Source organism: Culex quinquefasciatus, chromosome 3, assembly GCF_015732765.1.
Source record: "Culex quinquefasciatus strain JHB chromosome 3, VPISU_Cqui_1.0_pri_paternal, whole genome shotgun sequence".
NCBI lineage: Eukaryota > Metazoa > Arthropoda > Insecta > Diptera > Culicidae > Culex > Culex quinquefasciatus.
In genome coordinates this window covers 127,623,948-127,640,985 of record NC_051863.1, presented here as the reverse complement: position 1 = coordinate 127,640,985, position 17,038 = coordinate 127,623,948, and the positions used below count along the sequence as shown (strand labels likewise).

At 36.6% G+C, this 17,038-nt stretch overlaps 1 protein-coding gene across 9 annotated transcripts in view; it reads right to left on the bottom strand.

The window, feature by feature from the left end:
* Positions 1–5,936: 5,936 nt before the first annotated feature.
* LOC6038817 (arginine-glutamic acid dipeptide repeats protein) overlaps positions 5,937–17,038 on the bottom strand; it is a 112,254-nt gene continuing 101,152 nt past the window's right edge. For 4 of the 9 annotated variants that reach the window (XM_038264407.1, XM_038264410.1, XM_038264412.1 and 1 more), the window contains 7 exons: positions 16,076–16,174; positions 15,936–16,012; positions 15,618–15,661; positions 15,401–15,524; positions 11,057–11,148; positions 10,741–10,805; positions 5,937–8,103 (listed from right to left, as the gene is read on the bottom strand). In XM_038264407.1, the coding sequence (XP_038120335.1) occupies positions 8,040–8,103; positions 10,741–10,805; positions 11,057–11,148; positions 15,401–15,524; positions 15,618–15,661; positions 15,936–16,012; positions 16,076–16,174 (565 nt within the window). In that variant the 3' untranslated portion in view covers positions 5,937–8,039. Of the gene's footprint in view, positions 8,104–10,740; positions 10,806–11,056; positions 11,149–11,256; positions 11,399–15,400; positions 15,525–15,617; positions 15,662–15,935; positions 16,013–16,075; positions 16,175–17,038 lie in introns of those variants that run through there. The other 5 variants (XM_038264408.1, XM_038264411.1, XM_038264415.1 and 2 more) reach the window with 3 other exon arrangements.

The following is a 17,038-nucleotide window of genomic DNA, read 5'->3' as shown; positions in this document are numbered from 1 at the left end:
TTACATTGCATTGTTAATTGGTAATATTAAAGCCCAATGAACAACTAGAAAAAAAAACTCTAGGTGCCCCTGTGCTCCCTTGAGCAGGGTTGCGAATTAGCGAGCGATCACGGAAGGTGTGCTAGCTCCAGCTGGAGCGTGAGTTTTTATCAGGTAGCTCACCGCGCGCTCACCGGAGCGTTTTGCGCTCACGTGAGATGGTGAGCCAAAGTAGGTAGATTTTTTATTCCTTTTGAAGCCGATGCGCGTTGGTCATGAAGTTTCTAGAACTAACGGAAATTCTCCTATGTTTAGCAGGTTAAGCACTCGCTCCCAACTCCATCCAATTTGCTGATTTTCACAATTTAAATAACTAATTTTGCAAAACTTTTGATAGAAACTTGCTTGCTCACTTCTTATTGAGATATTTATCACTCGAGTTCAGTTGAAAAGCTTTAATTGAATGTCAAAGTTCTGACCTGCCAACATTAGAGGCACGCTGGAATTAGATGCTGTTTCCCTATCTCAGCACACACTGAAAGCCCGACCATGGTAGTTTTAAGAAAATTTGCTAAAAATGCTGCTTATTAAATTAACTGTGGCTTTTTGGTGAAAGTAAACGCAAATATGGTAAAATGTACCATGCTTCCACAAAATTGCATGGTAGCTAATACGAAATCATTATCATTCTCTCCATAATCGAGGGTTAAAATTACCATACCGCTCTCGACATAGTAAAACTGACTGCGTTAATCAGTCAATGCAAGCACGAAATGTTTTTAGCAAAAATACGTCGGTGCGTGTTCTCAATTTAACCCTACAATATGGTACCATGGTTGGGTTTTCAGTGCAGGCAGCGAAAACAAATAAGGGAGCGTTCTTTTATTACGTAACGTGAAAAATCGGACTTTCAGACCCCCTCTCCCCCCCCCCCCCTCGTAACAAAATTTCCATACAAATTTTAAAAATTTTGTATGGAGCGTAACACGGCCTCCAACCCCCTCCCCCTACTGCGTTACGTAATAAAAGAACGCTCCCTAAGACAGTGGTCAAACAAACAAAAGTAAGTATAACATTGACGTGAAGAAATGCAATGTTTGATTAAAAATCCACATTTAACTAATTACATAGTATTGCTTTATATGTACAAACAATTTAATTTATTGAGAAATTATGTTTATTTTAAGTTTTTAAAAGTAAAATATTAAAATTTGGTTTATTGTACCTTTAAAACCCCCCGACATAAGCTTAAAAAAGTAACAATCATCCTTAATATTCGGAAAATTCTAACCTATTTTCTAGAATAAGAAAGAGAAGGACTAACTTTATTAAAAATTATCAGCCGTTTCCGTTTCAAATCACATAACGATTTATTAAACAGAATGATTTTTTTTATGGTAGCTCATTCTGAACCGCACTCTGGTAAGGTAGTCAAAAAACTGTTTAGGTAGATATTACAGTTTTATATTATATTGAAATCAACCAAGCACATAACATTGAATCGAACTTACCAGAGCATAAATCCTCTAGAATTGTTTTTTTTTTTTTTTTCTAAGGTTTTTAGGCCCTTTTGTTTAGGCGTCCATACCCTTCCCCCAGCACCTGTCTCTGCTTACCTTAATTTTTATTAAGTTAAGGCCTATTAATTCGAAAATATTTATACTTTCAACTCTGACTCCAGTTCTTCAAAATGATTTGACCCTTGCGAATCCAACCTATTATTCAAAAACATAGTTAATGAAAATAAGCTATTCCGATTACTACACCCAAAGGAAGAATATATCTTAAAATCTACAACAGTGTATTTGCTGCAGAAAATGTCACATTTTATAACGCGTGTAAACATGTCAGCGATCTGCAGTTCTCACCAACACATATAATGCTGGCCCGTCCCCGAGCAACACTCCAATGGGAAGATAATGTTGGTGCTCTTTCACTCATATTTCATCAAGCGTCCATGGCGCTGGTAGCGTGTCGGATCAATAACCAAGAAGTTTGTGGTTCAGTCCTCGTTCTTTTAAGGGTTTTTTTTGTGAAATACAACCAAAAAGCCGTCGGTAATGTCGATAATTGTCGGTAACGGGCAGAAATGTCATACCCCTATATCGCAAAAAGTGCATGAGGACGGTTTTCATGCAGATTTTGATATACTTTCATGCCACCATGCATCACAATCATGCGACCGTCGTTGGGGTGTATATAAAAAAAAATAGTTCACTAAGTAATGTTTCTACTGTCCTGCTGCGCTTTAAGCAAAAAACTCAATCAGAATTTTAAAAAAGGCTTTCTAAAAAACGTAAAACGATTATCGATATTTCCAAAATGAGCGCGAGCGCCAGCGTGGAGCAAACGTGAGCGCGGGCAAACGTGAGCTAGCTCGCACAGCGCTCCTCTTCACGAATGAGCGCTCAAGAGCGCGTGAGGATCGCAACACTGCTCTTGAGCTAGTCTCGCTGGGTTCTGGGTTCTAGTTAGCACAACAGAGCACAGAGACATCGATTTGTACAAAATACATAGTTTTCCCCTTTGGCTTCATCCATAAAATGCGTCACGTTTAACGCCAAATTTTAACAAGAAACAGGTTATGAGTAAGTTTTCAAAAGGAGAAAGGCCACCGTGACCTCCGACACCAATTTTCCTATTTTCTACATTTTTTATTGGTTTTAAGTTTAAACCATTCCATGAACCGGGTGCAATCTAACGCATTTAATTCTTAAGGTGAAACGGGAAGGCAGCGCCATATTGATACCACGACTCGAATTTTTAAAAAGCACCTTTAAGAAAAACGCAATAACTTAAACAAGTTCCGTCTGATGCAGACGATAAATATTAAGATAGCAATCAATCTGTCGAATTAAGGAGCTATTACATTACGGCAAACAAACAAACGAGTTTGTTTGTTTGTTTGCGGTAGTGTAATAGCTTCTTTAAGAAATTTATTTCAGTTGAACAGGAGTTCTATAAAAGCTGTCGTCCCAAAACCAAACAAACCACGACCCGGGTTTTTGGAAGCACCTTTAGGGCATTTGCACCAGGCTTATGAAAACCGAGATCAAATTGGCCACCTTACCTTCAAAATCAATAATGTGTTGATTCATGCCCAGAAATGCTAAAAGATTATTAAACCTTATAATCCTATTAAAAATTTCAAAGAATTTAATTTTTCGAAAATGTCGAAAGTTAAACAATTTGCTACCCGATTTGATTCACACCAAATTAGCTCTCGAATTTTCCCCCGAGTCTCCCACCGCGCGTAGCGAAGCAGGTATCAAATTTGATCTCAAGTTCAAAAATATGTGTCGGTACCAGTCGGGTACTCATTTTCTGATACCCGACAAGTACCGGCAAGCCGGGGGCAAAGTTTAGAATGCGTGTTTCGGGATTTTGTATGTCTGCTCTTGTGGGTGATTCAAAAATTCAAAAATTTAAAAATTTACAGATTTAAAAATTTGAAAATTTATAAATTCTTAAATTCAAAAGATCTTAAATTCTGAAATTCAAAATAATAAAAATTTATACATTCAAAAATAAAAAAAAAAATCTGAGATCTCGATTATCCGAAGTTTCGATTATCCGAAGGTTTGGATAGGACTTCGGATAATCGAATAACGAACAATTTTTTTTTCATTTCTACATTACATTTTAACAAAAAACTTGAGTTCCACGACCCCAAAAAAATCAAACCATCCACATTAACGACCCCCGGGTCTTTTGTGGTCTCTATTGCAAGTTTCTGCTCGAACCTAGGAGTCCGAAGGCTTGAATGGGGAGAGCACCCAAACCTCTTTCTACTCCAAGGAACCTTCCACTCCAGTGTTTCAACTGACGACATTCGGATTGCGAGTCCAACCGCCGCCAGCGATTCCACCGGAGTAGGTTTGGTTTGGTGTGTCGTTTGTACTTATGGCATGGAGACGACTCCTACACCTGGAATGACTTAACGGCCTAACAACCAACGCCGGGACCGACATTTTACTTCCTCATCTAATGGAAGGTTGCAGCAGATGGGAATCGAACCCAGAATCATCCGCTTACAAAGCGGACAGCGTAACCATTCGGCCACGCACTGCCACTGCCACGACCCCATTTTAGTCAAATTTCAGTTGTTGTCCCATGTCAGTTTTGGACGATTTTGACTTTATGACATTTTTAAGTTTAGTCTGATGTGTCTTTTAAGAAAAACACATAAAATCTGGTACTTTGTTCGGAAACTCATTGAAAACAACACCAAGTCTGTTTGTCCCACCAAGTATTTTCTTACACGGAATCATTAGTTTTACTAAGCATTATGCCTTGTTTACCTGTTGTATAGCAAGAGAATCACAAAGAAGAATGCTAACTGGGACGATTAGGGACACATAGGGCGAATAGGGACTCACGGGACAATTCGATGCCAACATTTCAAAAAGCATGTACAAACCATGCGTTTTGAGAAAAACGCATTTGAATGTTGAACATCCATTTTCTATTCTCATTTTAATATAAATGCAAAATAAGATGTTCTAATGATAACAAACGATGAAAAACGTTGCTTTTGTTGATACTTGATCATCCATATTCAATAAAACATTATTTCCGTAATTTTATTTGAGAAAAACAAACATAACTTCTTTTGAAATCACCAACGTCGATATCACCCTGCTGTCACTGAGGGGGGCGCTTTGTTATGATTCGTTTTTCTTCGCCGAATGTACATGGCGCTTTTTTCTTGTTGCTTTTTTTTCGTCACGAGGTTTATGTAGCCTTTTGTTTGACAGATTGACAGGGCTATATAAACAGGGACTGCTGATGGCAGAGATTTTGTTTATGTTACTTTATTTTAAACCATGATTAAACAGACTTTACTGAAGTAACTTTTGCTCATTTTTGGTGGAGAGGTAGCTTATTAGAAGTACTTTTAGAATATACAATAACCCAGAAAGTGTCAAAATGTACATGATGCCTTTTGAAATGTTACCGTCGAATTATGCGTAGAAACACAGAAATCGGTGGAAAAAATTTAATCGCGTTTTTCTCAGTTGCACTTTTTTGAACACGGGACAATTATGCGTAGAACGGCAATTTAGGGGTCATACCTATTTTGATTTTTTTTAATTTCTTTAAATTTTTTTTATTTATATTTTTTTTAAGCCGTTGCAAATATTTTTTAAAGTTTATGTCGCCCCCCACCCTTCAAAGTCGGCCTGAATAATCAGGGGGCAATCAATTTTTTTTCGAAAAACTTCAAAAATTTGATGAAAAATAAGTTTAATCAACTATAACCAGTTAAAATGCATTTTCCTGCGTTTATAATCATATTTAGCATGTTTGTATTCATTTGAAGACATTTAAAATTTTCATGAAATACCAGTGTACAGTACCACGAAAAGTTTTTTTTTCGCGAAAAAAGAATTTCCGTAAATACATCGATATTTTGTCAACTAATGATTGGAAAGCAACTGGACGAGTGTAGAATGCATTTTAAAACACTTGTTTCATCCAAATGTTGCTTGTAATCTCAATTTTTATTTTTTTTCATTCCCCCACGACTTTGGTCAGAGCCGAGGGACATAAACTTTAAAAAATATTTGCAGAGGCTTTAAATTTATTTATTTTTTTAATTTTTATTTTTTTTTATTTAAAAAAACAACATTTTTTGTTTTTTTTTTTAATTTATTTTCTTCATTCTTTAACTTTTTTCAACTCTTTTTATTTTTTTTAAGCAAAGAAAAAAACAATTTAAAATTTTTTTTTTTTTCATGCATGATTCGATTTTTTGTGCATCATTCTATGTGCCACGGTAGCAAAGTGAAATCCCAAAGAATTGGGAGCAAATTTGCTACCGCGACAGGTACCGCGGTAGGGTTTACGTCGGATACAAATTTGATTTGCTTCGATGTTTGCTACCCGCGTTGTTTTCGGAAAAATGTTTTTTTTTCTTCAGAACAAAAGTCATTCATATTAAAAAAATCGCATCGTTTCAATTTTTTGTTTACTCGTATATTTATCATCACTATTTTTATATACTCATTCAAATTGTGTGTTTTTTCCATTATCATATGTTTACTCAATATAATTACTATTACATAATTAAATATGTTTTTGTTTGTTTTAATATAAGATCAATGATTCTGCATTCTGTCCTCTATTCACTAAGTTTTTTCTTCTTCTTCTCCTTCATTTGTTTCATTAGATACTTATCCAATATCAATAAACCATTTCACTGTTACTTATATACTGTTGTGTCGTCTCCTTGCCCTAACTTGGCCAATGTTGCGCCAAACGATATTTTCAACAAATCTGAGTGAGTGTGAGTTTCTGTAAGTGTGTGTGTGTGTGTGTGTGTGTGCTTGCGGTACTTATCACCTGATGTTGTACACTTGTTTTCTTTCTTACTGTTTATATGTTGCATCCGAGTCTGTGTGTTAATTTCCTACTAAACCTTTCATGTTGTTGGCTTTGTCCGAGAAAGCTTTCCTGCCACTTTTTTGTTGTTGTCGCACTCTTGTAAATATATAGATATTTTTTTTGTGTTTAATGCATATCAGAAAAATGACCATAATGTGTGTTTGTGAACTCAAACCAACAGAGTTCAGGCAACGTTTTAAGTTTTTTACTTTCTATCTCTATACAGAGCAGCGCAGTGCTTGGTAAATTGTACCCTAAGTATGTGTGTGATTTTTTTTTTGCGTAGGTAAGTTAGGACAAATGAACCTATATAAAATTTAGTTTCTCACTAGAGAAGCTGCGCGACGCTAAAAAACTACAGAGAAAAGAAGTCTAATTTCGCAGCATTTGGAAGGAAACAAAATGCAATCGATTAGTCGTTGGATGTTTGAATACTTGGGTCTGACCTTTGTGGGCGTAACAAAAAAAACTGAAGCAATTGACATAAAACAGTACAAATTTTTTACTATGTTACACAAATTTTTGCTCTCACCTCCTATGCTTCGACATACGAATAATAGACACTGAGAAGATTTTGAAAATTGTATGTGCCTTAAGTATGGGGTGGACCGTAATGTTTTAGATTTGATTAGATTTTTTTTGTTGTAGATTTTTCTGTCATTTCCATTGAACGGTCCCGATAGGGACAGCCGGGCAAAAACCTGTGATTGTTCCACGTGGAAACAATCAAACAGAAAACGCCAGAAAATATCTCGAGAAAGACTGTCGATTTGTGTTTGTTCAGTTTCATAAATATAAAATATATATATGTATATGTACGACTCCACTTACTATCTAACACTTGTGTTTTTTTATACAGTCATATAAATGATTTTTGTTTTGTTTACTTTTTCTTTGTTTGAAATGGTTTGTGTAATTTTTATGTTCTCTCTTCGATCGAAGTAGGCCTTCTTCTAGTGGAAAGTTTAGCGAGAATGTAATTTGTACAAAATCATTCCAAAAAGTCAACACTTTAAAAAATATTTAAAAAAATGGATCTAGAGAATCAGATTCTCAACTACCATTTGTGCCAAGAGAACAATAAGCTGTTCTCTTTTCTGAGAGCATCAAACTATCAAACTATCATACTTCACTCTCTCGCTCTTTTATTCTGTCTTCTGTCAGAATTTTTGTTGAAGAGCGAGATTGTTCTTGATATTGACATAAACATGAATTTTATGTTAAACCTCGTTCCTTATTTGATGAATAAATTTTCGAAAACATAAAAAAGACGAATCCCAAAAGAAGAAAGCTACTTTTCACCACCGAGAGGAGAACAAATCGGACAGGTTCTGCCACACTGTACTGTAAACACCCCTGCGCTAATGGAGATCTCGGCTACGGCTACTCTATCCTACCATCGGTATCGTTACCCTAAGAAGGAGGTTGTCCCTGTTGCGCTAGACCACTTGCCACACGCCGCTTACCCCGTGTCCTGTACTCGCTCTTGCTTGACGATCAGTCAAATATCCACAATATGTACAAAGTCACCCCGCACTACCACTGTAGTGCGGCGCACAACATCTGATATCTTTCTCTCTCTTTTGACTTCATTGGTGTGAGTGTGTGTGTGTGTGTGTGTGTGTGTGACTGTTTTAAGGGGGAGGGTGTAGAGAGGGTGGGGAACACTATTCTCAATGTTTACCGCCACGTGCCGCTTCTTCCAGTGCTCTCACTTTCATTTCTCTCTCGTGTTGTCTAAAAAGTTAGGTTCAAGGGGTTTACACAATTAGCGAAATGCAGAGGGGTGTGGTGCGGGAGGTTTGAAAGGGTGGGAGGGAGAGGGGGATAAGCGGTTCTGGAGGAATCCTCGGTTGGAGAGCTTTTAGAGTGGAATTGTATGACAATTCTCTGGAAATATTGATGTACAGGTCGATCCTAAAGAAACAATTCAAATATCAGATAATGGGCACATGCTCTTTCTCTTTTTTCCCTCTCTTTCTTGAGTGTGCGGTGTTGCGTGGTGACAGCAATCATTTGAACGCAGTTATGGAGAAGGTGATCGAAATTTCGGTAGAATTCGAGCGGACGAGCTCTGCGCGAATTTCATTTCTAGAAGCGTAGGGGAAAGTGGGGCAAGTGTAACAAGCTAAGGAAATGCACGTTATAACCCATTAAAAACGTTAAAAATCTGTCGGATTTTTTAGAATCATCTTATTCCAGGTCTTAACTGAGACTTTGATAGAACAAGTTTTTAAAAAAATCTGTTTTTTAATGTAAAAAAATGATTTTAAAATTTTTGATTTTTCATACACCCAACCGGCGGTCGCATGATTTTGATGCATGGCAGCATGAAAGTATATCAGAATCTGCATGAAAACTGTCCTCATGCATTTTTTGCGATATAGGGGTATGACATTTTTGCCCGTTACCGACAATTATCGACATTACCGACGGCAGATTGATTGTATTGCAGAAAAAACCTTAACAGAACGAGGATTGAACCATCAACTTCTAGGTTGCTGATCCGACACGCTACCACCGCGCCATGGACGCTTGATGAATGGTGAGGGACAGAGCGCGAACATAATGTTCTCTTTAGATTGTTGCTCGGGGACGCGCCAGCATTCTATGTGTTGGTGAGAACTGCAGATCGCTGACGTGTTTACACGCGGGCAAAAATGATCTATGGGCTTGCTGCAAAAAATGTAATAAAATATAACATTTTCTGCAGCAAATTCACTGTTGCAGATTTTGAGATATATTTTTCGTTTGGGTGTACGTTTAAAAACATGCTAATTTACTAACAATTGAACTATTATCATTTAGATACATCAGATTAGGATGTATTTAAAACGTTTCTATCATTTTTGGATTAAAAAATAATATTTTACTATAAATTTGATCGTTTTTACGAAAAAAATATTACTTAGATCAGCTATTCTCAACCTTGTTCTAGGCCGGTACCCCCTGCCATGTAAATCAAGTAGGCATGGTACCCCCGTTGAGAATCGCTGACTTAGATGATAAATAGTAAATTTTCATGATATTATTATATCGTGTATGGACAATTTTTTAAACAATTGTTTATCAGTTTTTAAGAACTTTTATGTATTACAATAAAATATGTTGCTGCGTTTTTTTTCATACTAAAAATCCACCTAAACAAGTTTTTTTAAAAGTTCTCTACAAAAATAACCAAAACATAAATCATGCCCCATATGGTCGTCTTGCCCCACCTTCCCCTACGTGTAAACGGCCAATTTTTGAAAGATCTAAACTAAATTGACCCTCAATCCTGAATCCGAATCTGCCTGTTGATTTACCCGATTCTCAAAGGGAGCCGAGATATTCAAGATGGCGTCCAATATGGCGTCTGAGTGGAAAACCCACCATAAAAGGATTTTTATGTTCAATCAACTACTCAAACTTAACTAAATTGGGGTCGCTGAACTCGAATATGACCCCTGGAATACTCCAACGTACTCAGGAAATATGCAATCCAAAATGGTAGACAATATGGCGGTGCTAGAATGTTGTTTTTTTTAAATACAGAAATGTAACAGGCATTCAACAGGTCGAATTAAACTAATGTGGGGTCGCTGAACTCGAATATGACCCTTAGAATACTCCAAAGTACTCAGGGAGTGTGAAATACAATATGGCGGTGCCAGAATATTTAAAACTTTATACAGAAATGTAACAGGAAACCAACAGGTCAAATTTGAATAATTTGGGGCGATGAACTCTAATATGAGGCCTAGAATACTCCAAAGGATTCAGGAAATATTCACCCAAGTTGACGGCCAATATGACGAAGCAAGAATATTGATTTTTTTTCCTATACAGAAATGTTACACGAAATCAACAGGTCAAATTTAACAAATGTTGGGTCGTCGAACTCGAATATGAGCCCTAGAACACTGAGTCAGATTGTTGTTCAACATGTTTTAGATCATGATTGAAATACATAGATTAGCCATTTTAACGAAGTCCAAGAAAATCATACACGTATTATTGATTAATCCAAGTGCTTGGAGATTTCAGCCAATCAGGAGGTGAGTCGAAAATAGGAACATCTTAGGTCGGATCCTGAAATCAATAGTTTCAAAACGGGGACAAAAGACTACCAAGACTTCCTAAAACGTCTGTTTAAAATATTTATTCCCTTGGTAGCTCCAAAAGGAGGACATCTACCCTAAACTTGTCGATAGATCAGCTATCAAACATTAGTTTTAGTTAAAATTAAGAAACGACCTTCCACACGAAAAAGATTTCCAAGGATTTGTCACACACCAAAAAAAAAAAAACTCCAACAGAAAAGGACTACCTACAAGAAACTAGGGATCAGGGTGAGGGAGCAAAAAAGTAAGAAGATGAATGCAAATTCAATACCTAAGATACTGCTCATGCAGCGAGTGGGCACGGTCTAATGCACTTTGTCGTTGAAACTCGGCGGCCTGGTCGTCAATCGATGCGCGGAAGTTACACACACACAGACAGTAGTAGTAGTAGTAGTAGTAGTAGATGGATGGAGATGGATAGAGATGTGGAAGAGAAGGGGTTTTTTTGCTTCAGTTATCACCGGTGGAGATTGTTTGTTTGTGTTGATTGGCATGTTTTGTAGATTGCTAGGTTGCAGTTGAGCTCTCGGCCAGATTGCCCCCAGGTTGGGTGGTTCTCACTACTGCGGCCATCCCGGGAACCTTACCTGCAGGGGATCGTAGGACATTCGCAGCAGCACCTCCGAGTGGGGATCGCGCGGCATCAGCATGTTTGGCCTCGGATACGGGGGAACGTTGGCTAAAAGTAGAAAGTGGAAAAAAACGTGGACGGTTTTGTGGCGAGTTTCAGCACGTTTCGGATCGGATGGTGGAACGAAAAGATTGTGAAATGAGAGCGAAGTGAACAAAAAAGCATAAATTAATAACTTTATTTCAGGTAAAACAAACTGGTACAATGAACAAAGTAAATAAGAAAAAGTTTTTTTAAGCAGGAAATTTGCTTTCAAAAATACACGCTTGAATGAATCGATATCGGTTTGCTCGACGTCCTGGTGGTGGTGGTGGAAAGAAATGACAGGGATTTGTCTTTAGATGAGGTCAACGTAAGAATTGGGCATATTTTTACATGTTGTGGTTATGAAATGTAATTATGAAAGCTTTATGGAAATGAAGCGAACATACAAGGAATTAGTCACAACACAAATTTTTGTTGATGATTGTATAGTATAACATGCAAAGAGAAGAGGTAATGTTTACTGATGAGTATACTATTTTTAAGAAATTCCAAATGCAAGACAACTTTATGACAGGGAAGGTATTGAATGAATATCGCCAAATCGCCAATTTGGTCACAAATGGCAGCACTAGACAAACACAAAAAAGTGCTTGAAGAATAAAGAGCTACGCCGATATTAGAAAAATGGGCGGAGCCAAGTGCATTCTTGTCAGATTAGAATACACCTAGGAAATTTCTTTTTTAAATGCTTTTGAAAGGAATAGAATAACTTTTGATAAAAATCAAATTAAACAGAAATGTTTACAAAATGTTGCTCTTCATGTTGGTGTACATGATATTAATAAATTTCAAGGAACACTCCAGATTATCCAGCATCATTCAAACACGACAGCTTATTAGGCTTAAAATGGTTATATTTCCCCTACGGTGTACTAACCAACAAAAAAACTTCTCAGACAACGACAAACCGAGGTTCCTTTGTAGAGGATACTCATAGGGACTGTCATGCCAAATATCAGATTATTTGGTTGAGAATTATGGTATGTAAATGTATGAAATTCGCTATCTTGAGCAGTGATTTTCTGATCGATTTGGTGTCTTAGGCAAAGTTATAGGTTATGGTTAGAACTTTTCGGAAAAAATAGAAAAAAAAAATCACCGTTTCTAATTATAACTACTTTTAACTCGATTTCAATTCGTTTTTATAGCATACTTCTAGAAATAAAAACACTACTAGATTCACAAAGAATTCGAATCAATGAAAGGTAAATTTCTAGGTGTTACCTAGTTAGCCTGTCATTTTCAACTGATGATATCTCGGAAACTATTGGTCCGATTTCCAATGTTGAGAAATGAAATTTTCTGATGCTTTCAATAAAAATATTTTGGTCTGAACCAGGGATGGAATGATCGCAAAAAAATCAATTTCGCTTGAGAACTTTCTTCACCCGCGAAAGAGAGAGGAGGCAAATCACGCAAAAGAAAAACGCCCCTAAAATTCTCCAAGAAAACCAATTTGCTGATGGTTTTTTTTAATTTCCTTGCCAGCACCACTCAAAAATATTTATTTCACTTTGTTTACACACACTGCCCATCTACAAAATGTAACAGGTCATTTTTCGACGTGTGACGTTACACTTGCAACGGTAGTAGTGAAAAAGATGTTCCGCCGAATAATCAAGATGATGATTTTTTTAGATTCTTTTTACCAATCTTTCGTGCGCGGGAGAGGAGAGCCTTGCTCCCTTCGAATTTTTTCTCTTGATGATCATCCAAAGATTTTCTATTGATGATGATTATTCCATCGCTGGTCTGAACTATGAAATTAGGAAATTATCTATTTTTTAGACCTTTTAAAAATAATGCTTGATTTAATACTTTTGAAATTATCCTTATTAACAAGATCACAAAATTTCACAAAAATGAAATTTTTCAGCATTGAAAATTGGACCACTAGTTTCCGAGTTCCCTATTAAGAGAATTTCATTTTCATCGATTCGAATTCTTTGTGATAAATCTCAGAACAGAATTGTCCGATTTTCAAAGTCTCAGAAAGATTTGTAGGAAATTTTCTCAGCTCTTCAAAAATATTTTTTGCAAAGGAGCTTTTCCTTCAAAAAGTACTTTTAAAATGCAAAAAAAAAAAACGAGAAGAAATCAAAAATTTATACCTAGAAGTTTCTATAACTTGAAAACGGTATATTATTAAAAAGAAAAAAATATGTAAAGAACTTTTTGATTGCAAATCTGGCTTTATTTCAAAAAAATATATTTTATTATTTTGTTATCCAGGTTATCGATAAATTTCCAAAAATACAATTTTACAGAAATTCATATCTCTAAAACCAGATTTTGCAACAACACGCACTATTGCTCAGAAGATGTCTTTTAAGTCCCCTAAAACATATAAAAAATCGAAAATAAAAAAAAAATTAGGAATTATTATTAACTTTTTTATCACTAGAAGTTAGATAAAAAGTTAAATAAAAAATCGGATTATTTTTCGTGTACCTATATTTTGCAAAAAGTCCTAATCATAACCTACAACTTTTCCGAAGACACCAAATTAATCAAAAAACCCTTTTATCAAGATACAGAATTTGATAAGTTAATATAGGTACCCATTTTGTATGACTAGCCCCCAAAATTGTATAGGGACTATCCACAAACCAAGTGAACACTTTTTTGGAAATCCCAACACCAAAGACCAAAATTGTAGTGTAAAAAAAAAACAACAGATTCTCATATAACATTGAAATGCAATGCACAATGTGGGCGATATTTTCCAGCAGGGTTGCCAGTTAAAAGCCTATCGGAAAGTTGTCGTCATTCTTAAACTTCCGACTTTTAAAAGTTCGGTCCAGATTCGAATATCCGAAGCCCTTCGGATAATAGAATCTTCGGATGATAATCGAATCGCGAAATAATTACTTTTTCCTTGTTTATCGTTTGATTGTCAAGATTGGTAGGGTCAATTAGAATTTTTAAATCCAAAATGGCGGCGATGAAATATTGAGAAAATGCATTTGGTATGCTATCAGGCAATCAATTACTCATTTTTTTAAATGAGATCGCAGCACCTTTTTTTTCTTGGTTCTATTATTTGAAGTCTCAACAAACCATCGGATAATCGAAACTTTGGATCATCGAGGCTTTGGATTGATACAGCAAATTTATTTCTTTGTTATTTTCCAGTGTCCGTGTTATTTCGGTCATTCAAAGAAAAAAATGTGCTTTGAAAGCTGTTCTTAGGACTACGTTGCGTTTGGTACGGTATGTCCACGCATCCTTCCTTCCCTGTTGATTCGGCGAAATGTGGTCCGTTCACAGAATCCTTACTGCGGTAATACATTCCCAGATTTTCTCAAATGTTTCGTAATCATTAATATTGGCAAGGAAGTGCTTGGGGCTTAGGTTGACAAGACAAAAAGGAAAATTTTGGAAAATCTTAAGAGATACCCCCTGGCTCGATTGTTTAGGTAAAAATAAGTAACTGTTGAGCCAAATCGGTTAAGGGCTAAGGGTCGCTTTTTATCGTTAAAAAAAATAAAATTTTATGACAAACAACATTGTCGAAGACCGCAAAACGATCCGAGTTAACCCTGACGAGTTATGAACAATTTAAAGAAGACGTTTTTGTATGAAGAGATTTTTTTTAACTAACTTCAACGATAAACAGCGGCCCTTAACCCTTTACCGATTTCGCTCAATATTTTTTCACAATAACTTATTTTTGACTAAGGAATCGAATCAGGGGGAATCCCTGATGACGATTTTTTTATTGTCACCCTATTGGGGCTTCAAGTCACCTCAATCAATTTCGTAGATTTTATCTTTTTTTAATTAAATATAAAAATGACAAAATTTGCGAAGCAGTTACAGAAAATGTTATTTAAAATTATATATACTGACCACTCGTTTATTTCGGTTTTAAACCAAACAAAACTTAGCTGAAATTCAGTGAGGACCAAACTTTTCTGTCAACCAATGACAATAAAATCTCGTCTTACCAATTTAGTTTTATCAGACGAATTTAGCAAAAGTGTGCGTTTCTTGTGTTTATTTCATTTTAATTTGAGTGTTTTCAGCCGTGTTGTCGTCGTCGTCGGTGTCTTGGGGGAAAAGGAAAGGACAATTGCAAATGACGCATGAGTGAAACGAAAAGACAAATTTCAGCAGGAATGACGGATTTTACGCCAAGCAAAACGAATATTCAATGAGCAATGATGACACATGGAGGATGAATGAAGTAAGGACTCCAAATCAAAATACAGAAAAAGAAGAGACAGCGACTGCTCAACTTCTTAAAACTCACGTGATAGTGGGAAACCGGCCGCGGCGGCCGCCGCCGCCATCGTCACGCTTTGCTGCTGTTGCTGTTGCGAGTGCAAATGCAGGTGCGTATGGGAGTGAGCGTGATATTCACCTGCCAAGCGCAACTGTAAACGAATGGAACAAACCAGAGAGGTTGGGATTTGGGTTTTTTTTTTCACGTGAGGGAAGGTAGGGGATTGGGATCAGCTGATACGTACCATTGGGTCGGCCGGATCTAGCCCAACGGGAAGTGGCGGCAAGCCTGGCCACCAGAAGCAAGTCACGTCAGACGACAACAACCCAAAGTTCAAAACCAACCAGTGTTTCAAAGTCATGCCGATCGATATCATGTTCGTTCGCAAGATTGTGGCCAATTTATCGCAAGGACCAAGTAGTAGTTTCAAGTAAAATTAGCGTGTTTTACGTAGAGTCAAACATTAAGATGTTAGCAAAACATCACAAAGAAACGAAGGTAAAAAGGAAAAGAACAAGTTAAGAAATGATACAAAAAGATTAAGTGCTACGCAATCGCATACCTAGTCGTTCTCGCTCGAGCTGTGCCAGGGCGGCCGGATTGCCGTACAGTGCCGGAAACTGCGACGGGTGCATCCCTCTGAAAAAATAAAAAGCATTTCAGTGAAACTGAAGGAATCCCTCCTCAAAGTGACAAACTAACCTCATCCGGTAGTACTCCATCCAGTGCGGTTCCATCCGCGACGGACCCACGACGCCCGGCTGGTTTTTGAGGTCGTCAAACTCCCTAAAAAAGACGTCCCTGTTAATCGTAGAGAATCGGCAAAATTCGATCAATATCATCACCATCGGTTTGCGGAAGTTGGGGAAGATTGAGAAACAAACGCAAGAAAAAACAAAAGTTCCCAAAACACACACGTACAATAACGGTTAGGTTAGGTTAGGTGAATTGGGATTTGAGCAAACACCAAAAAAAGAAACAAAAAACAAAACAAGATCGAGCTGGTGATGATTTTGAGAAGGGGAGCAATTTTGCGTGAAATCCGTACATCTGATTCATTGCTCGGGAATCCGATGTACGGTTCGTTTTAATTTCTTTGATAACAACCAATTGAGAGGGATGCGGAGGTCGGAGGGTTAAAAACGATGGTAAAATTAAACGCAAGATATTTAGGGTAACGTTAATGATGGAATTATTTGAAAAGAAAACTTAATAAGAATGTGAAATGATTGTAATCGTTATGCAAATCGGTACATAAGAAATGCTATTTAGAAGAAAAAAATACTTGCATCTTAAAGACGCTCATTATTGGCCTAATTATTTATCGACATATCTCACGAAAGACAAGAGAGAGAGAATTGTTCTCTTTCGATATTTACACTCTCAATGAGTGCTCTATTAAAATTTCTATGATGCAGATTCTCCCATTAATTTACTGCGAGATTGATTAGTTAGAAAGAGAGTCAAATCTCATATAAAGAGCACACTGAATTTTTCTTTGAAGATATTTGTAATCAGGAAACGAATTATCATATTTTTGCTTTCTCAGTTAGATTTTCAATTAGGAGAAAATATGGAATTTTATTTTTTTTTTCAAATCCTTGAGATTGCAACCATTTTTTTTTGGTTTTGTCAATTTTGTTAAATTGAATTTAAGTGTGGCAA